General features: G+C 35.4%; 1 protein-coding gene across 1 annotated transcript in view; it reads left to right on the forward strand.

The window, feature by feature from the left end:
• Nucleotides 1-21,915, forward strand: part of HMGCLL1 (3-hydroxymethyl-3-methylglutaryl-CoA lyase like 1) — a 76,751-nt gene that overhangs the window by 10,686 nt on the left and 44,150 nt on the right. Inside the window, exons 2-5 of the mRNA XM_053973995.1 lie at nt 10,682-10,759; nt 11,723-11,830; nt 15,151-15,246; nt 16,981-17,129. Of these exons, the coding sequence (XP_053829970.1) occupies nt 10,682-10,759; nt 11,723-11,830; nt 15,151-15,246; nt 16,981-17,129 (431 nt within the window). The remainder of the gene's footprint in view (nt 1-10,681; nt 10,760-11,722; nt 11,831-15,150; nt 15,247-16,980; nt 17,130-21,915) is intronic.

Consider the following 21,915-nt stretch of genomic DNA (forward strand, 5'->3'; position numbering starts at 1 on the left):
TTTTTTTTTTTTGTCCTTAGTTAATACTGGTCTTATTACCAATTTTACAACTACATAAATTTCTTTCTCATCAGTTGAGCACTTTATTATTCAGAATATGGAGGTTTAAAAAAAGCCAAACAAACTTCCTAAATGTGCAAAGTCTAGAAGTGAAAGCAATAAAATTTGGAAAATGTCATTATTCATTTTGCCATGACAACCCTTAATCTTCTCAAACAGTCTGAAGTGATATATTCCCAATTTGATTTTGTCTTTTTCTTAGTTCCTCCAGTACCAGTATATTTTCTTCTATTTGTTCTACTTCAATGTTTTCAGGTTTCCATGATATATTTTTTAAATTTCATATAAGAAAATTTTTAATGCCTTTAATTATTTTCAGCTAAATAGGAAGAAAACTATACTCTTTAAATATGCTCGCATTTGACTAATTTCGTGGTGAAAATGGAAGATTTTTAAAACATCATTAATGGCGTCGTGTTAAAGTTATAATTTCCTTACCATTATTGGGAAATTATTATGGTAACGCTTTACAGATGTTATTTTCCTAAAGAACTTTATAAATCTCAAATTCTTCTGAAGGATGACTTGCCAACAGTAATGAAGTAAGTAGCCATTAAAATACTGTCACTTTAATCAGTATCTTTTGGAAAGAGAGCTATGGAAAACATAGTGGTGGGCCACCTGTACTTAAATTTATTATTTACTTCATCTTTTAGGCTCAGCCTTTGGACACAGAAGATGACGTTGACTGCAGTAGTAATGGAGAATAGTTTATTTACTTTCAGCTTTTAATTTTAATTCTTAAGGATCTATGCATAACTCACTTTTATTGACAATGAATTATTTAGAGAGACTTACCTGATAGGGTGGATGGGCAGTATATTCATTTCCCCCCCACTGATATCCCAAAGTATTTTAAAGAGCAAATTACTTGCACATGTTGGATTTGTAATGATGATCATGCCTCTGCTTTTTCAATGTGTGTGGAAAAACACCACTCTTTCTGTCTTCTAGAATTCTGTCTTTAGTCTTGCCTGTAAAACACTGTACACACCATAATACTATTACCATAAATAATAGTAAAGGAAAGTGTGGGAGGTTTTGGCTCCAGTGTCATCAGTATGCTGTTGATCTCCGTTCTCTGTATCCTTTTCATCCAGCCCAGATGGCAGAGTATAATTGCTTTTCCAGGCTTTGACCAAGATAGGGATATGGATGAAAGTGAGTTGGCTGTAAATCAGCTTGGTTAATGGAGAAATGCTGCTTGTTAGCCAAGGGAAGCATTTAGGGAAATAGAAAAAGGTAATGTATACACCATGTCCTGAAAATACATTTTTAATTTTCGCTGAAGTGACTGGTTGTGTTGGCCTCCTGTTAATAATAGAGGTCTCTAGTACCATTTATTATTGATTTCATTGTAACATAAGTATAACTGTGGTTGCCTATGCCTCTGCTACCACCTGACACTACTAATAGATTCCTTGGTCATTGTTTTTCAAGTTATCAAAAATTGTCTGTGACTACAGCACATCTATGTGTCTTTTTAGGTTGCATGAACTGTTGGCTGTATTCAGTATTCAGATCTCTGCTATTCCATGTACTCTAAATTTGTTTAATACAGCAAGAAATGATTTTTAGAAGGTGTCAAGTTGTCAGTGATAATTCAGAAAGTTCAGTCTTATCCAGGAAACCATTATTTGGCAAATGTGGTCTGTTGTTTTTGTTGTCAGGTTATGAATGAATTTTTGTAAAATATAGACATGAATATTAGAGAAGGTATTTTTTTGTTTTCAAAGGTAGTGAACAATCTTTAGGCTTGATTTTATCTTTGTGTTTGTCCTGTAATGCTGCTGCTTTTTTTTCTTAAGAGCATCCAACATCATAGCAGAGAATTGGACATGTCTGTTAGACACTCAATCTCCAGTTCCTGAGATTTCCTTCTTTGAAGAGCTGTCAGAACAGCAGTTTTGTTAGCCTGCCATATACCTGTGGAATTTTCTGACCCACTGGAGCTTGCATGAGGTAAATTTTAAGCCATGACCACAGGAGATGTCTGCGTGACTCTATGCTTAGACATGTAGTAAGTTGTCCTTGGCCGCATAGTTGGAATGTAGCATGGACTCGCATTATTTTGATGATGAATTTAAAATGTGTAATATATATAATTCAATGTATATAATTCACATTTCTTCCCTTTGCTTACTAAAGGGAAAAACTTCTGGGGGTCCGTAACTATCTTCACATCAAAATTGCTTCATAGATATTTTCCAATATACTTTTACTGGCTTTGCTTCTGTTGAGTTATAAAAATAACAGTGAAATGTCTAAATTAATGTTAAATCTTAAATGTTGATCATTATATGCTTATATTTCCCCATATTTATTTATATTAGTTGAAATACTACTGGTAATTGTGTTTTATGTAAAACTTGAATGTGTTTCTTTGTAAATGTTTATATTAATAGATTTTGCTCATGACTGTTATATAAAGTGGGAAATACTGCTTTATTGATTTTCTGTCCATCATAGCCTTTACTGTGTCCCTGAGATAACACCACCAGTTGGGTTCTGTGCTATCATTTCACCATATCTATGCTTTGTACAGTTTTGGCAGTTAAAGCAGTATATGAAAAGTTACAAAGCGAGGACTTAATCCAGAATAAAACTAAAGAATATGGGCTAACAATTCATGGCTTTATATCCTGCTACTCAGAAAAACACTTGCCTGGTGTAGTAGTTCAGTGTAGCTCGTCAGTTTTGAAAGAAACACTGTTAAATTTTGTGTAATGGAGAGATCAAGAAGAAAACCTAGTTTATGAAGAAACTGAGAAAGCCATAAAGAAATACAGAATAATATTGTTGCGAGATCAGTATGGTAACACATGTCATTTGTTTGACTAAAAGTAGTAGTTTCAGAATGCATTCCAAACCTGCGACACAGTTAAAAACCAGTGAAGAATCTTTAAGCTTGTTTACTACTTTTGAGCTCTGCACTTCCTCATGGAAGGGGAAAATTAGTAATAACCTAAGAAGAAACATAAGTATAGTCTACGATGTTGTCTGAAAACTACAACAAAAAACAACCTTCACTCTCTCATACATTTAAAAATGTATCTTTATTACATTTTATTCTTATGCTTTTAAAATAAAAGTGAAAGTAGACACCTCCAAACATATTCAAATGTATGACTACACTCTGAATTAAACAAAACAGACAGTTCCAGGCTTTTAGTTTATGTGTGTTCATAGTTCAAGCTGAGTTCACTTCAATTGGTTATATGAGGTAAATTGTGTACTGGAGGCAGCTGCAGGTTCTGGTTTCCCATCCATTAAGTACATTCACTGTAAGCAAAAGAGTAAACTACAAGTCATAGAAAGTAATCAGCAGGTGTTTCACCCAAAGTATGTGAGAGTTGATCTCTTCTGATCTAATATAAAGGAAAATAGTCTGGGAAGTGAGGAATTCCTCCTGTTCCCTCTCTCAGACTCCTGCAGACAGAGATTATATTGATTTATGAACTCCGTAGCTCTAGAAAATGTGCTATTAGGTGTTTGAAAGAAATGTTCTTTCTTATAGAAAGGAATTCCTTACTTGTTTTGCTACATCTCATTGCATTTTGCTAAGACCAGGGAAGTACTGTGCTGTGAAATATTGGTTTGCAAACTTAGTACCTCTGTGGCAATTGTCTATGTGATAGGTGATTTAGCACAATTGTATATTATGCTTAAGTTTTCTCTCTTATAAACATGATTCTGTATGTGTATCAGACAGAACTCCTTTACTACTAGTTGAATTTTGGTGTATTTTTTCTTGTCAAACCCTTGTTTGTTGCTTGAATAAAAAAACATTATTCTTTGGGATTACTGTCATAGCATCTGATAGCTGTAGCCTTCAGTGGGTAAGGAGATAAATCAGAGGGAGTTAACACACAAAACAGTGATGTTCAGATGTATTTTATGAGTGCTGCTACTCTAATCTGAAAAGTGTGGTATTTCTGGCCTCCATCAACAAAGCTTATCCTTAGGGTGCTAAGCATTAACAACTACTACACTTTTGTTTTAGGTGCAACTGACAGGAAGGGGCAAAGAAAGGGAGAAATAGGCTGCCTTCTAATCCCAGCCTGTTTGACATGGGTTAAAGACATACTCAAGGAGTATATCTCTGGATTGGATGTCAGGGAACAAGGTTCAGTTATTACAATAAACTCTTGAATAAGAAATTTCTCTGTCAGGGAGTAGCGAGGGCCAGCAGCTCCCTAAGGGAGGGATGTGAGGTTAGTAACAGGCAGGTCACAGGCAGACCCACAGGAGCCAAGTGGGGTGAGAAGGGTAGGCCTAGAGTGGTATCTTACAGGGTAGACCTAGAAGGGGTTCAAACACAAGTCCAGGTCATTGGGTGAGTTTGGTGTTAGGGGAAGTCCCAAGTAAGAGCTGTGAGTACAGGTCAGTGAGTCATGGTCAGGCTTTAGTCCAGTGGTGGTAAAAAGAGTCTGCCATGCAACCCTGTGCCCATCAGGCAGGTCCAAAGTGATGAGAGGGATCCAAGGTCAAACTGCAAAGTCAGTCCATGGGTCTAGGTCTGCATCTGTGTGAATACTCTGTTTACAGAGGAGTCATGGGAAAACAAGGAGGCAAGAATTTAGTTGGTCTGATTTGCTTCTAAGCTGTAGTTTGGGCAGAAGAATAGAGATCATGCCAGTTGCTCCAAAGAGATGTTCTGAAATGACTTCATTGTCATTGACTTCATTGCTCTTCATTGGACTGACACTAGCTGAGGTTTCTTAATTCTTGATCTGATTACCTTGTCTGCTATGGCTTTGAAAGACCTATTGTAAGAGATTTTCAAAAGGAATAGTGATATATAGATGGTATTTTGCTTTTTGGAGTCTGTAACTATGTCCATGAGTAGTGTCATTGAGTGTGATTTGAATGTTCTACTTTCATGTAAGAATAGTATTCTTAACACAGCAACATTTTTTTTCAATCTTTTGGGCATTCCTTAGTAATGTCATTTGTTACCTTTTGATTTGCCAGATCATCAGAATACTTGACAGAATTATTTTCTTCCAAATCTTAATTTCTATTTTCTAAATGAAAGTAATAGGTTTTTCTTTATTTATTAGTTACTATTATTTGTACTTTATCACCTTTGCTTTTACCATTAAAATCCTCTTTGTAGACAAGATTAGATCAAACAACTGGCCACTCCAGCAACAAAAGCATAGTTCAGTTTGATTCCTTTTTGTTTAAAATCATACTTATTATGTTTTCATATGAATGACTTTTTTTGTAAACAACTCTGCAACAATAAGAAGTAGTATACTAGCAGATTATATTGGAATTTAATAGTTAATGCAAATGACAGTAGAAATATTACGGCTATTTTATCATAGAAATCCCTACAGTGAATTCTCTCCCAGTTCAGACAATCTCCTGTTATATGTAAATCACTACTCTTTCATAAGCTCAGACAAACCTTCTGACCTCGACAATTATTTGGCTTATTCCAGGTAAGTTAACTCTGCACTTAACTAATTTTATTCTGTAATGATTTGCTTGGATTTTATATTTGCCCTCCAGTGGACAATCTCCAGTTGATTGAATTATTTTTTGAAGTAGGAACTCCCAATATTTCTCCTCATTAAGTGTCAGGCTACTGGTTTTATCTATGACATCCTAGTTTATAGCCCAGGATCAGTTTTGCCATTTCATTTTCTTAGTCAATCAGAAACAATATGGAGAGTCCTAAATGTTATCATACATATTGCTTTTATTGAAATGCATCTGGTATTTCAGTGGAATTTTGTACTCTGTTGTAACTGATTTATTTGTGGTATGTCTGTGTTAACATTCAGGTCATGAATATGGAGTGATGTAATAAGAAAACTTCATGTGATGAAAGATTCTCAGGGGTTGAGGGTTTTTGCTAGTCATGGTGCATTCATGGCTACTCTTCTCCCGGTGGTCATGTCAGCAGCATACAGCAGAAGTTTTAGAATGAATACTCAGTTTATCTTTACTGAGGGATATTCCTCAGGTGCATCCCACTGTTTTTTGAATCTTCTCCATTTTTTCTCTAGTTAAGCTGGGAATTAATCTGTTTTATATCTGCCTTCTTGTAGTGTGAACTAGGTGAACAAGGATTTTAATTTCTTCCCATTTATTTCCTCTGTGTCTTGTAAAGTTTAGCGACATCTATGTGTTCAGAAGATTGATCAGTTTTCTTTGTTCTCCTTCCAGCAATCATATTATTTATCTTAGAGCCTTCTCCTGGTTTTTGGGCATTTTTCCATGTCACTGCAGGCATACATTATGGAGTTATGATGCCACCTCCCTGCTGATTCTTGTTGAAAACTGCTTTCCTGAGTAATTCTTTGTGCAAGATGGACCTACCTTTGTCAGTTGTCCTCTGTGCCAGAACACCACCTTGTGGAAAAGGAAAGCAGAGCTTTGTCTTGCTTGGTTAGAAGGATTGAAAATACATGAACCTCCAGTTCCTTCTCTCTAACTTTTGTGTTTTTCAGTTACCTTTCAGAAGCTCTGGATAACATTTGCCATTGCTGTTTCTGCCCTTATGAATGCCCTTCATGGAATAAAAATTAGAAGGCTGAAAGAACCTCAGCACCTTAAGAAGAAGTAGTGACAGAGCTTAAAAAGCACATTTATTTAATTTGTTTACATTTATTGTTACATTAGGGAGATTCTACTGTTTTAATTAAAAGTTACTAGGGTTTTCTATAATGAACCTAAATTTGCAGCAATTTATAGTTGAGAGAAAATGTTTCTGTACAGAAATTTGGCATTCAATGTCTCAAGCTAAATGGTTTGGTTTTCCTTTTTCTATTTCTTTTAAAAATACTCTTTGGCTGCATTCTGTTTTGAGGGAGGCATTTTTTTTGTGGTTTTATATGCTTTTTGTGCTCCCTTGGCAAGGCTTGATACATGGAAAAACAAATTTTCCAGGCTCTTAGTCTTTTATGTCAGCTATTTCCTTTTTGATATTTAAAACATGATACTTTGGTGGTCATTACTTTTTAACAGAGACCCTGTATTATTCAATAAGCAGTCACGCCTAAGTATTTGCCATTGCTACTTTCCGTATATTGTTACATAAAAATAGTTCATGTAGTTCAATTTAGTAAATGCATTTTCTGAAACAAAATTGTGTACCTGACATGTTTAGTGGTACTAAAATTGGTACTTGTGTATTTCTGCAAAGTTTACCATTTCTCATTCATTTAAAATATGGAAACTGGTTTGCATTTTTCTATTTATTTCTGTTTTCTAATTATTATCTGTAGGGCATTTAATGCCAAACTTAAAGATGTTGAAATTCTCTATGTTGGTCTTGTTGGTTTAGAAAATCATTCCTTTTACCCAAGGGTGTGGTGTACATTTGAAATGCTCCAGTTAGAGTTTGGGGAAATGGGGCCTTCAATTCTTGAAGCCCAAGTCCTGGTTGAGGTCTGGTGCCATCCAGGTAGTAAACAGAGAAGTGTTTAAACTCTGCCTAAGTTCTTACAGACTTCAGTGTGTTCTGTGCACTTGGAGCTTGACTAGTGAGTGCAGATGGCATTGAGCCTGGCACAGAATATGACTCATGGCTCAGCTGATTTCTTCAGATGTTATTTAATGTCCAGATATTCTGCAAGTGTGGTGCTGTGATCAGAAAACCTCCTAGAAAGTGGAATCTCCTTTTTCTTCCCAGCAGCTTTGTTGAGTACATATTTCTTTCTCTCTTGGAAGAATGTCCCAACAGCTAGCTACTGAGTATTCATTCACAGGACAGCTGAGATTCCTTTACTCCTTGGATTCAGCTTGGGCCACAGCATAGAAAAATGCTAGAGTCACTTTAGCATAAGATGGTACACATACTCTTATAGTCTCCAATTTGTTTCTGTCTTCTATCCAGCAGAAATGGACTGTAAAATATATAAATAGTATACAAGGACCTGACCCTAAGTATTCCGCCTGTCTTTGACTTGCTTGTTCTCTGAGCTTCAGCAATGAAGCATAAGAGAAGTGATTAGTTATGCTGGGGAGAAGGATGATCAGAACAGAATGTGTGAGATGAATAAGAAACTGGCTGAGGAGGAAATAGGAGATAATGTTGAGAGCAGATTTATTTGACTAGAAAGATATTGCTGGTGGAGTTCCTCCGTGTTTTTTTAAAACATCTTTCTTCTTTAGCTCTAATCAAATTTTTTTTTGAGATAATACATGTTTGTTCTAAAACAAGGTAATGATACTAGTCCAAAAGTTGTCACAAGAAAGTATCAAGATGGTAATATCTGCTGATGCTAGAAGGACAGGGGACATTTTCAGTACAACATTGGATGCCATACAGGAGAAACTGAATGACATTGAAGATAGGAGCGATCTATGTACCAGAAATAAAATTAGATGAAATACAAGGCAAAGCAAGACTCCTCTGGACTCAGCGCCAAGAAGTTTACTCTAAGTTGTTAGTTCATCATCTTGAAGAGTGTACAGATTTGTTTATAGTACTGCCTTGAGTTTCCAGTATGTGGGAGTCATTCCCTATGTGGTTCTCAGTGTTGTTCTCACTCCATGAACAGTGAATTCAAGTTGAGTCTGACTAGTGAATGGGAAGGCTATAGAGAAAATCAGGGGCTGAGAGGCTTGGCCTATGGTTCAAAGGATTGTGTATCTGTAATATCACAGACAGAAAATAAAAAACAATACTTGAATGCCTTTCTGCAAATCCCCTCCAAACATTTTACCCCTATGAACTGAAAGGGCTGTGGACATTACCTGATGTGGCTGTGTGAACTGTTCTGAAAATTCAGACAAGTACAGCTCTTGATTTCCACAAAATTTTGCCACAGTAGGCACTAAATAGGATTTACAAGATTTGGCCTAGAAAATGAATGCTTTTGCTCTCAAAGTTTTATGGACATTTTTCATGCTCTAAATTACGCTTTAGTTCACATAATCTATTTTAGCTCTCTTTTTATTTTCCAGTCACAGCTTCACTCATAGCACAGCTGTGGCATTTGTCTTGCAACAAGAAGGATCTGATAATCATGAAATAACGCAGATTTATGCCTGTAGTGCTGAAGCAGTGCCATATTTGTGAAAATAACTTAAGAGAAACAATATGCAGCAGATGTGAAGGTTTTACCTTCACATTTAAGTAGGTTTATACTGTGAGTGAGTGTGGGCTTAGCAGGGCCTGACAGAGTTTCAACTTACCAGATGTTCCATGTGATCAAATAGATGCTATACAGCTGTTTCCTATTCTTTTTACTGGGCTCAGATAAATACACAGTAAATGGTCTGAAATATATTTATTGTATTTTGGCAAGTCCTGCAGAGAACTGCCCACAGGCACCAAGAATGCAGGGAGAAGCCAAAGGTGCTCATAGGCATGCTCATTTTCCATTACTGAGCAGAAATTAGCAGCCGTTTGGTTTAAACAACTCTGATAATACTGGTCAGGGAGGAATAAAATATGGGGTTTTCCTTTGGTTGTGGATGCTGTGGGATAAGTGGCTGTATTTACAGAGCGTCTCCAGTCTAGTGGAGCTGTTACTCTCACAGGCAGGAGCTGTCCCCCTGTATGCTGACAGTGTCACCCTTCCAGTGGTGGTAAAATCCCGAGAGAGGTGGTGGGGAGTGGAGCAGCTGTCCTGCAGATAGCTCGTGCTAATCCCAGCTCAGGCTTTAAGCTCTGGAATGGACAACTGGTTTGGCTCCTGTCCTCAGTGCAGTACAGAACACAGGGTATTTCCAGAGCTCCTGGCAAAGCTGCCTGTGTCTCTCCTGTCCACTCCTGAGCATGGACAACATGCCCCAAATTAGCCATGGGTCTGTTTTTAAGGACATACAGCTTTTGGGGTTCAATCCAGCCAACTGCTCTGAACAGTTTCAGGACTTACAGGCCCAGTTTATAATAACTGCCACACATGTCAACTTGATTCAATCACAGAGCAGCTAAATAATAAAAAAGGAAGTTTCATTTCCCTTCACCTGCTTTCCTGTTCTCATTTCTCCTTCCTCCCCCTCCAGTTCCCCATGCTCTCCTTAGCCCTTTGACCTTACTGCTGCCTTCCTTCCCTCCTGTTCCTCTCAGCTTCCTGCCTTTCCATAACTGCTCTTACACTTGAAAAATTCTCCTTCTTATCTACTGGAGGCTTTTCTTGTTCGCCTTTAAATCCTTTTTTAAAACCTTCATCTTCAGTCAGAGAAATAATTTTCATTTTTCATTAATAATCTCTTTAACATTTCTTGACTGCTATGTTCTTTTCAGATTTATAGCCAGGTCTTGCAAACGTTTACAGAGAAGTACCTGTTAAGTTAAATTGAGAACATTCAGTTATAAGTTTGGAGGACTGGATTGTTCACTGGAAAGATTTTTGAAATGGAAATATTTCTCACTGTAAAACTCAATGTTAATTTATTGATTCTGTATACATTTTTAATAAACCTTTGTGACCTCAAAGGAGCAGTGGAACATTCACTAACTTCTGTTTTTCATTTTTATTCCTTAGGTCAAGGTGTGGAACATGTTCTCACAGATTTTTGAATGTGCTGAGCAAACTCAATGTTGACAATATGACTTTATACCCAGAATCATATGAAAGGACAAGTACAAGCTGTACCTTTTGATCTTGGTGGCCTTAATTGTTTTATTTTTCAGTATTGATTTTTATTTCAGGAACCTCAAGCATCTGGACTGCCTGAGTACATAAAGATTGTAGAAGTTGGGCCAAGAGATGGATTACAAAATGAGAAGGTAACTTTTCTTTTTTTTTTTTTTTGTGTGTGTATGCTTTGATATGGATGTTAGTGTTATTTTCATTGTGTAGAACATGTACATCCTGCTAATTATGTTTCTTTCATTTTATACTATTAAATATATCTATTTTCATATTGATAACTTACCTTTATATTAGAATGAAAGTGTATTCCTATTTACTCAGTTTTTAGATCATATTTCTATACATGGCTAACTTGCCTTTCTGTTACTCAGCATTTTATTTTACTGGAATTTGTCTTGTCAGTCAATAACATTCTGTCGTAACATAATTGGTAAACACTATGAAACACTGGCTATCTTTGTAACTTGTGTTTCTGCTTCAAGTGTTAATGTAGAAGGAATAGTAAAATAGTTTTTATGCTTCCTGCTAAAGAGACACAGGAAAACAATATTACTCTTTTGATAGCATTATTTGCCTGAAGGATGGTAGGGAAGCATGTAGGAAGATCGAAAGAGATTATAGGGTACATGTATAGAAACAGTCATCTATTTCCACAAACAGGAGGATAAGCTCACATATATCATTGTTACTGATACCAGAGATGTTAGTGGTATTAACAGAATAGAGTTACTCTGCTGCAGCTGTGGAGCTTTTTTCCTCCAATTTTTCACTGGTCACACTGTTAGTATTTCCTTTGTCAGTTCTTGGTAGTTTGGTGTTTGGTTAATAACAAATAATGAGGCCAGATCTATAACCAGTTACACAGAAGTGCTTCCTTTTGTGATGGACAGAAAAATGGAGTAAGATCATGTATACTGCCTAGTACCTTCCTTATACCTTCCTTATGCTTCCTACTGTCAGGAAACAGAGTTACAGTAAAGTGTGTAAGCATAGTTCGTTATTTTATAAAAATTATTGCTTATATACAGGGAACGTTTCACTTTAAAAAGTTTCTGATGTATGAAATACTTTGCTAAAGTATGTCTCCATATCTATAGGTGATAGTCCCAACTGATATAAAAATTGAGTTAATCAACCAGCTTTCCAAAACAGGCCTGCCTGCAATAGAAGTGACCAGTTTTGTTTCATCCAAATGGGTGCCTCAGGTACGTAAAATCAGCTCTATTCACAACTATTTCATTTTAAATGCCATTCCATTTATTTATGTAACATTCAGTTGTGACTAAAGATTTGGGATGGTGACACATCATTAATACAATTTAATGTTCCTACTTCTTTTCTACTCTACTAAAACTAGTAGTCATTGATGTAAAAAAGAAAAGTAGTATACGTTATTTTCTTTTTCTGTAAATGAAATGTGATTTTCCACATTTGCAAATGTGTTTGGAAGATCTAAATTTGGGACTTCTATATTTGTAGTAGTAGTTAGGCACATTACTTATTTTGGAGTTTTAACACTCTATCAACAACTTCACTTAAATTTTGATGAATCATAAAAATTTGCTTATTATTTTTCCAGAATTAATTTTTACATTTGGTAGAATTCAGCAGAAACCTAGCCTTTCTGGAATTGGCAGCAAAGCTGCATTGGCATTAGAGTGCCACATTGCCATTTGAGATTTAACACTGCAAATTCAGGCTTAGTCCTGAAGTTTACTATTTAGCACCTGTTTGTGCAAATTAATTAGTTCCTGCAAATATGGAAATAAGTCAGTACTTGTTTATGTAATTTAAACTATTTTTCAAGAAATTGCACACTTGTTTGCACAGAAGCATTTGAACACTTTATATTTGACAAGGAGCATACAAGTAATTTACAAATTAAAACAAGAAGTTAATTAATTTGAGAAAAAACTTTAGTTTTAACAATGTCTAGCGCATGTTGCATATCTGACAAAATGTAGATGAAGTTTGTCCATTTTAAAGTGAGAATACATCCTGGGCCTGGACTGTATTCTAGGCTTTTCTCTGAGAAAAACATAGTACAGCCATGCTTATTCAAGAGTTAACAAAGCAAATTGTACAGCACTCTGTGGAACTCCTTTGCTTTATTTCAGTGTTCTCAGGGTCACCAGGGAAAAGCCTAGAAGAAGGGTAATAGGAAAGCTGAAGAGAAGAGTGACAATGCAGAATTTCTTTGGCATCAATGCAGGGGCAATGATCTCTTGTCTGCTAAAATGGAATAGGTTAAGTTTGTCCAAGTGCCATCACACTTTGTCAATTACTGCAACAGAGAATAATGTAGTTTTTCAAATGTTAGAAGAAAATGTCTCAAACAAAGGTATATTTCTTCCTTTCTTGTTTAATTATTTCCTTTTCCTGTGAGCCATTGCGAATACCAAATTTAGCACAGGTTTGTCAGTTTAGAATACATTGTTTTAATGGCTTAACTAGTTTAAATGTTTTTTTTTATTTTAAATGTAAGATTGTGTTGCTTTGACAGAGAGTGAAGTCTTGACTTTGTCTTTCCTTTACTCGCTCTTTCTTTTTTTCATAGGTCATGGGAATAGAATTTACAGTTGTTTAGATCACTCATGCACTTATTTCTGTTTTAGTATTTTAAGTTTTTTGTGGTTTCCCATCCACTGTTGTTTTTGGCAAAGATATTTTTTTTACTAAAAACCTAAAAGAAAAAGTTCCACAGTAGCAAGGTGCCATATAAAACAGGATCCCACACCTATAACATAAACAGCCAAAAATTATAAATATCTACTATTAGGAAGCTTATTTTTAAAGAAAGTGGGAAAAGAAATATTTTATTACAATTTAAAATCTTATAACATGCAATATGTGCAAAGATGGGATTTTACATACAGGAAAAATAGCAATGGGACAGATTTAATATTTGGACCTGGCAAGTTTATACTGGTTGAAAAAGTGTCATATTGGTTTTCCAGTATGTTTTAAGACAGGCTATAATTGTGGAGAGTGAATTTAGTTCCAACATTTGCCATTTAATTTATCATTTGGTTTCAGACATTCTTTTTTGCCCTGAGAAATGTAGCTACTACTTATATTAAATTAAGGAATGAAAAATTGTTCTTAAATAACTAAGGTGTTAACAGAGGTTTTTTGTGGGGTTATCAGACCTATTTACTTCACATAGAAGCAAATAGGAAAAGTTCTATCACTTATTTCCTGATAAGAAATGAGTTGTGTCTGGCTATAGAACACCTTTTGTACCATATATCCACTTACTTATAGATACATATTGGGCTTATATTTGAAGAGGAATACATAGTTTTTTTCTGATATTTTTAATCCATTCACTTTCATAGAAGGAAGCTGGTGACAGGAAGATTCCAGGCTACAAGCAGTATTCTTAGTTAATAGTGTGGTATAATGTAATACCATGTATTTAGAACTGTGGTACTGCATAGCTATCAGGAAGGCATCTGCTGAAAGTAAGGAGTAATGAAAGCTCTGTAGTTCATATATCTTTTTACATGGTACTTCTCAAAATACTTTTCACCAGTGTGGAAAGAAAAAGAAATCCAACTTAGCAGTGTTTGCTTGAGAGATTTGCTTTTATGAGAACTCATTTAAAAAGCATTTAAAGTGCACTATTCTTTTTTAGAACTCAGAATCTTTAAGACATTAAATAAGAGGGATATGTTTTATTTTATATTGTTTTCAGGTGTACACACCATTAAAAAAACACTTGTTTTCAACCCACTTATTTTAAGAAAATGTGCTTCTCTAAAGAATCTGCATTTTATTAAGTGAATAAGTATTTCATTCATCTTCTTCATCAGTACAGGGAGTATATTTAATCTTAAATGTATGAGTAAAAATGCAAGAGTATCTTAAAAAGGCAGTTTTTCTTTTGTGATGGGGGACTAAGGAAAACAAGTACTCTGATCTTTGCTATAATAGAGAAGTATTTTCTTTAGAAAGAAGCTTCTGAATATATTGAAACATTGCACTGTTCTGTATCTGGATTTTGCTGTCTCTTTAAGAACAGAAGTGTTTAGTTTGGAAATCTTCTGATTACAGTGTTAAATAATTCAAGTTCAGTTATGCTTAACATTGTGAACTTGCATTTATCAGAATGCGGAGTTTTTCAAGATTTCTATGTTTCTTAAATCTCAATTATTCTGTTAATTCCACCCATTAAGTCCAATGAAGCAAAATTAAAGTTGCCGTAACACTTCATGAATAGCGTGATCGTAAGTCTGTCAGTTTGTGATGCAAATTATATTTTTACAGATATACACAAAGGAACACTGTCAAAGTCTTGCTCCAGTTCTATATTCACATAGCTCTAAAAAGATTACAACACAAATAGTCAAAAGTTAAGAAATTAAAAAAGAGTATTTATACAAAATCAGTTTAACCCCCTTGTTGTTAGACTTTTTGTATGAACTGTAAAATTAATGAAAAAACACAGTCTAAGCCAATTTCTATTTAGCTATATAAAATCAGAAAATAACTGCTGATCATACAAATTATTTATCTATTTTAGATGGCAGATCACAAAGAAGTAATGAGGGGCATTGAGCGGCATCCTGGAGTCCAGTATCCCGTTCTCACACCTAATCTTCAAGGTTTTCATTCTGCTGTAAGTGCTTTCATAGGTGTTGTCCATATTTACCTCTTCTATGTTTCAGACACTTTCAGTTCAGTATCAGAATCTAGCTATTTAATGTCAGAAATAAGCTATAGTTTTTTTTCACTGAAAAGTCCCAATTTTCTTCATGAAAAATAGGGAATTCACAGAGTGATGTTAAGCTCATATTTTAATGGAGGCATTGACCAAGAACTTTGTAAGTTCCTTTAAATGATGCTTCTATATAAGGGGCAAGAAGGTTCTTTCTCTTTGACTTGTTGGTTCTTTCTCTTTGACTCTTCAGAAATTCTTCTGAAGAGTGTCTTGGTGGAAAACACTGAAGAAGGATGAGGAAAGATTCATTTAAATGAAAAAGCTTTATAGCAATTCTGGATTTCATTTTGTTTGGTTTGAAAGTTTAAATTATTTCAGTTCTTCCAAAATAGTCAAAATTATAGACTTGAAGTGTGTAAAAGAGCGAAAATGGAACAGTTCAGTCTTCTTAAAATATACACATTGTTAGTCTAATCTTTACACTTCCTTTGTTTTTTGAAAATTTTTAGTACTTCTGCTTTTGTCCTGATGTAGGACAAGCTGTATTTGGAAAGCATACTGCTTGGTGGACATTTGTGGTCTAGTCTATCATTCAGTTCCTATACTAAAATATCTGTTAAAACAGACTCCTATGCACAGTTGACTTAACTATCAACAGTCAGATTATAGTGCTGCAACTTTGTCTCAATGGTAGCTTGTATGAGTTGAATTAATGGTGTTTTATCTCTATACTGTATTTGGTGATATAATGAAGGGAAAACAATGAAAAATTAGTTGTAGATGATTCCTGAATTCTTCTTTGCTGATGTTTTCTTCCCTCTGTTTGAAAGAGTATTTGTCCCTGGATGGGGTTGCTGAATTTTAGACATTATCCTGCAGTGGTAGAGAGTAAAGGCAAAAGCTTCATACTTTTTCACTGAACAAGAGTATTATTCTGACCGGAGAGTGAGAGTTAGTTAACTATTCTAACTATTAAGCTACAATGTTTTCTTCTCCTATCAGTTGGCTTTCAGCCTTCTAGTTTGCCTCATCTTAGTTGATTTACTGAGGTACTGAATACAAGCTCAGGCTAGTCGCCCCTTCAGTGAAGTCACCACATTTACACATTTTCTAGACTGGTGTTTGCTAAGACTTCTCTCAGCAGACTCTCATGTACACATTTTCCATATTATCCTTATCAACTGTGACACCAAGACCAGTGGAGCCCTTGATCCTAGAGTTCGCTCTAACAAAGAAATCCCTGTTGGTTATTGTTGCTGCTCTAGGCATATGCACACAGAGAGCTTTCCTAAGCATGAGAATTACTTCCTGGTATTCAGGAGGAACAGACAGTGTGACAGTTGATGTATGATCTTTTCCTTTTCTGAAAAGATATATACAAGTATTAATAATGGTATTTTGTATAGCTGGTTCATGTGAATTCCTACATCTTATTACCTTTATCATTCATCACTTTAAAAACATGTTTAATTGCTAAGAAGAGGCAGAAAATATGCCACAGTGAATGATCTCAAAATTTGATTAAATCTCTCTGGATGCTATAGCATAAAAAAAATTGGAATTAAAATTAGATTTTAGATATGGATGTACTTAATGTACTTTAAAATTTTAGAATGCTGTACAGAATTAAATGGTCAATATAATACTTTAATATAGTATTATGATTCTGTTTTCTTGAAATGTGTTTTTTAGATTGCAGCAGGAGCTACAGAAGTCTCGGTATTTGGCGCGGCATCTGAATCTTTTAGCAAAATGAATATTAATTGTTCAATTGAAGAAAGCATAGAAAGGTTTGAAGAAGTCACTAAATCTGCAAGGAATATGAATATTCCAGTGCGTGGGTAAATATACATATTCTAAAGTAATACAGAGATACTGGAGTCATTGTTACAGGGGTTATTTGGTAACAAATAACCAAATAGAGAAGTTTACTACCAAATTTTTACATTGTAGATGAATTGTAATAATTTTCTTTACTGTGATTTTTGCTTTTAGGATTGAATATATTTAGTTATTTTTGCATTTTTAACTACTGATGGTAACTCTTTTGCTGCGGAAATTGAAAAAAGAAAGGAGTATTTATGAGATTTTATTATAAAAAATAGTTTTTACTGTCAGAGATAACAGAATAAAATTTATTTTGTGCTGTTGAGAATTCGTAACACTAGCACCTTAAAAAAATGCCCTACAAATTTTTATTTTATTTTAGAATTCATAATATATCACTACATACATTGCAGCATTAAGGTATAAAAGTGAGAAAACAAATTTATTCCTAAGAAAAAACTTATTCTGTATATAAGTTATTCTGATGATCCAGACATTGAAATATTTGAGTCTCCAGTGCATGAAACTCTAGAATTATCCAGCATTTCCTTTTTAACTTAAAATTATTCTGAATGGTACCCACTCTTGAACAGTATTGATTTTCATTTCCATTTTCTTTTGCATAACTGGTAAGAACTACTTACCTAAGATTATTTGTGAAGGTCCTTGTGCATGCAGAAGGGCTCTCATAGATTCAAGGAGAAACTCAGCAGTGAGATTCCTTGAGGATTACTAGTAGTGTAAATTACATCATGCTCAGAAAATACCTGGACCTGAAAATAGGTAGAGGTAGATACCTCAGAGACTAAGTACATGAAAACCAGTCTGGGAATAAATACTGATTTCTCTCTTTGCTCCAGAAATAGTGATGAGGTAATGCTACTGCACACGTTTTTTCACAACAGTGTGTGGTTGTTTGAGCATTTGCCTGGAGAAAGGGATATCTGACTTCTAGTTATAACTGTGCCCCAGAGGATCACAGAACAGCAGTATTGTTTAGGTGGAGAGAGAACTCTGGAGATCATCTTGTCCATCCCAAGGATTTGTGGGTGTTGGTTGGCAAAAAACTCAACCTGAGCCATCACTGTGTGCTCACCCTGAAAGCCAGTTGTGTCCTGGCTGCATCAAAAGCAGCATGGCCAGCAGGGCAAGGGAGGGGATTCTGCCCCTCTACTCTGCTCTGATGAGAAGCCACCTAGAGTGCTGCATAGACTTGTGGTTCCCCAGCATACGAAGGACATGGAACTGTTGGAGTAAGTCCAGCAGAGGGACTGGAGCATCTCACTAACAAGGTCAGGCTGAGAAAGTTGACTCTGTTCACTCTGGAGAAGAGAAGGTTTTGTGAAGACCTCATAGCAACCTTCCAGTATCTGAAAGGGGCTGCAGGGAAGCCAGAGAGAGACTCTTCATCAGGATCTGTAATGACAGGACAAGGAGGAAAAGCTTCAAGATGAAAGAGCAGGTTTCAATTAGATACTAGGAAGACATTCTTTACTATGAGTATGGTGAGGCATGGGCACAGGTTGCCCAGAGATGTGGGTGCTGCATCCCTGGAGGTGTTGTTCAAGGCCAGATTGGATGGAGCTCTGAGCAACCTGATCTATTGGAAGGAGGTGTCCCTGCCCATTTCAGAGGTTTTGGACCTAGGTGATCTTAAAGGTCCCTTTCAACCCAAACCATATTGTGTTTCTATGATTTTCACACACACACAAGAGCCAACCAATGATAGCTCATAAATGCTCAGGTTCCTTTTCCTTAGTCTGGGTATATTTCAGGAGGAAAATCACCAAATATAGAAGTAGGGATGTTCACTGTTCACTGTAGTAAGAAATAGTAACTTGTACCAGAGTTTAAATACTTTCTCCAGTTGCTAATCTGCCAGTAGAGTCATGATTTGCCTCCCTGAACAACTTCCCATATACGAGGTCTGTTATTTAAAAGCTGTCTGCCACCACTGTTTGTCACATTTTTTCTAAACCTAAATTCTAAGTTGAGAACATATCAAGCAGTTTGAGTTCCCCAGGATGATTAAGCTCAGGGATGCTTGAACTTTAGGTCCCAGACAGGTGTGGTTATGGGAATAGGCAGTTAATTCAGACAAAACAGCAACAGCAACAGTGTATAGCAACAAACCTTATCCACTTGTGAACACTTATACACTAAACTTCTGTTTTCTGTTTTTTTTCAGATGTCTAGACATGTCAGGAGATATTTTGTGTTTAATATTCCTGCATTTAACTAATAAAATTCAACTAAATGGTACAATATAGGCAACCAACCATCCAGGAAATCCTCCAAGCCTATTATAGAAGTTTTTGGATAATTCTGGAGGATGTCAAAAAAGGGACTTAGCAACTTGTCCATAAGATGTAAATTGTAGGTGATGTAAATTGTAGGCCCCTGTAGATTGATTTTCTGCTTAAAATATTAACTTGTCTTCTGGGTACTAGTTTTCATATGTTTAAAAAAGTGGCAGAGTGGTGCTTCCCCCCCACCCAGATTATGTCTATTGCATTTGTAACATTCCAGAAGCACTTATTCTGATGTGATGGAAGTAACTGTTCCCATGACAGGATTCTACAACATTCCCAAGCATTTATTATCTACTATCTGACAAACCATGTGGCTTTTATTTTTCTTCACACAGAAAAAGAAAGAAAAGAAAAGGAAAAAAAAAAAAGAAGAGCGAGAAAGAAGTAGGAGGCAAAAAGGCAAAAACTGGCAAAACAGAAGAACAGCACAGCAAAAAAAAGAAAAGTAATAATTTAACGAACGAAAACAAAGCAAAGAGATAAAAGGGAGGAATATCAAGAACCAGGTGGTGAAGCAAACAGAACAATACAGAGATGAAGAGAAAGGAGATAATTGAACTCAGGGAAAATACAATTAGATTATATTTTGAAAGGGCTTTCTTTATGTATCCAGTGGAGATACCTCTAATTTCAGTGCAATATGCAAACATAATATAGACTTCATACAGTACATGCAGGAAAATTATATTGAGTCTGTCATGCCAGGTGCAGTATGTTACAGGACACTTCAACAGAGAAATGCTTAATACCAGATATGCTGCAAAGTGAGAAGTTTCAAAGTTGTGAATGAAAATTATATAAGTGGACTCCAGCTTTCTTCCTTAGGCTTAGAGGAAAAGTGAATCATTCAGAATTAAGTAGCCATTAACTGAATAATTCAATTTGTGGTGATGCCTTTTCCTGGTCTTAGAAAACTGAGAGCCAGACACACTTAAGGGATAAGGGGTTTTTACCTTAGTATTTAATAAGGATCCTTATGGTGCACCACTTCGCCAAGGTGGAATGCGCCGTGACGCACACACACTATAAATAGTGTATACAGTTTTACAGACTTTACAAGTTAGCATATCTAACAAAGATGCCCCAATGGGAGTCCTAGATGAATGGTGTGACATTCCCCCATCCATGAAATTTGCCCCTGGATGGGCCAAAACTCTAGTTTACAGGATATGTTCTGGACCTTGGTTTCCCAAAATAGCGTGGGGTTTTCCGGCCTCCAACTGCGAGGCCTTTAGGATGTTTGGTCACTTGGCCTAACAAAATACTAGGGTTATGCTAAGTTATCAGACTTAAGGAATTACAAGAATGCATGCTAAGAATCTGAAGATACATAAAAGTTATATAAAAAGTATATAAAAGAAAAGGCAAAAAATCATCTTGGCATCAGTGAGATAGTAATGAAGTAAAGGATCCAAATAGAGAGGATATGTATTTTGAAGAGAAGCTACGTTTATGTGAATGTTACGTGTATCTTCATCACATTATATTAGTTTGAAAATTAAAATTGTGGTTGTAAAAATTGTGGTTGAGGCACAAGAGATAAGATGATGGACTAATGTTATACTTTGACAAATTGAAAAGTTTAAGAGAGCATTGCTGGTATTTTTTCAGGGGTCATCTAATATAACTCAATTGTAAAGTAGCCAATTTGCTAAAAACCTGCTAAGAATCTAAATTGCAGAATATGGAGCCTTATTTCATAACAAAAAGCCTTTTCTGAGGCAATAATCCTCAGTATCCACTAAACATGTATTTCAGTATATTAAAATATTGGAAAGAAGGTTTTGAACACTATATGTTAGAAGATAAAAGAGAACTGGTTAACCCCATACATTTGGATTTTAAGTGCACTTTAAAAAAATCCATCCTGGGAAGATTTTGAGGAGTCAAATTAATGAAAAATAAAATAGTACTGTGGATCAGACTCTAGACAAATATGTTTTAAAGAGAATAATTGCAAAGTATTGTGATACTTTGACTGTTCATACTCATTCAGATGCAGTTCTCATGGGTTACAGAGTTACAAGAGTCTATGGAAAGTATTGAGACAGAATGATTGCTCAGAAATCACAATCAGAAGGGATAGTTTAGTGTCCATGTACTCACTTCTTTCTTTAAAGCTCCAGTGTATTTTATTGAGTAGAATTCTGAAAACCAGAAAACAGTAGAAGAAACCTGAATATGGAAATAGAGGATTCACAAGGATTTCTTTTTTTAATAGTAGATCTCCCAGCAGTTGAAAAAATGTCTAAAAGGTGGACTTAAAACTTTCAATTAGTTAAAAAAATTTAAAAAATGCCCTTAAAGAAGAAGCATCAGTTTTGAGTACCAAATCCAGGAAGTAAGTAAATCTGTTTACAACATTTCAGATGCTTGTGAGGAGGGAAATTATGGAAGCAGTATGATATTTCAGACTTAATTCTAGAAAATTAAACTATTATTTTCTCTGGTAGAAAAGCCTGCAGTATTGTAAGGAATTCATTAGTAC

The sequence above is a fragment of the Vidua macroura genome, chromosome 3, assembly GCF_024509145.1.
Source record: "Vidua macroura isolate BioBank_ID:100142 chromosome 3, ASM2450914v1, whole genome shotgun sequence".
NCBI lineage: Eukaryota > Metazoa > Chordata > Aves > Passeriformes > Viduidae > Vidua > Vidua macroura.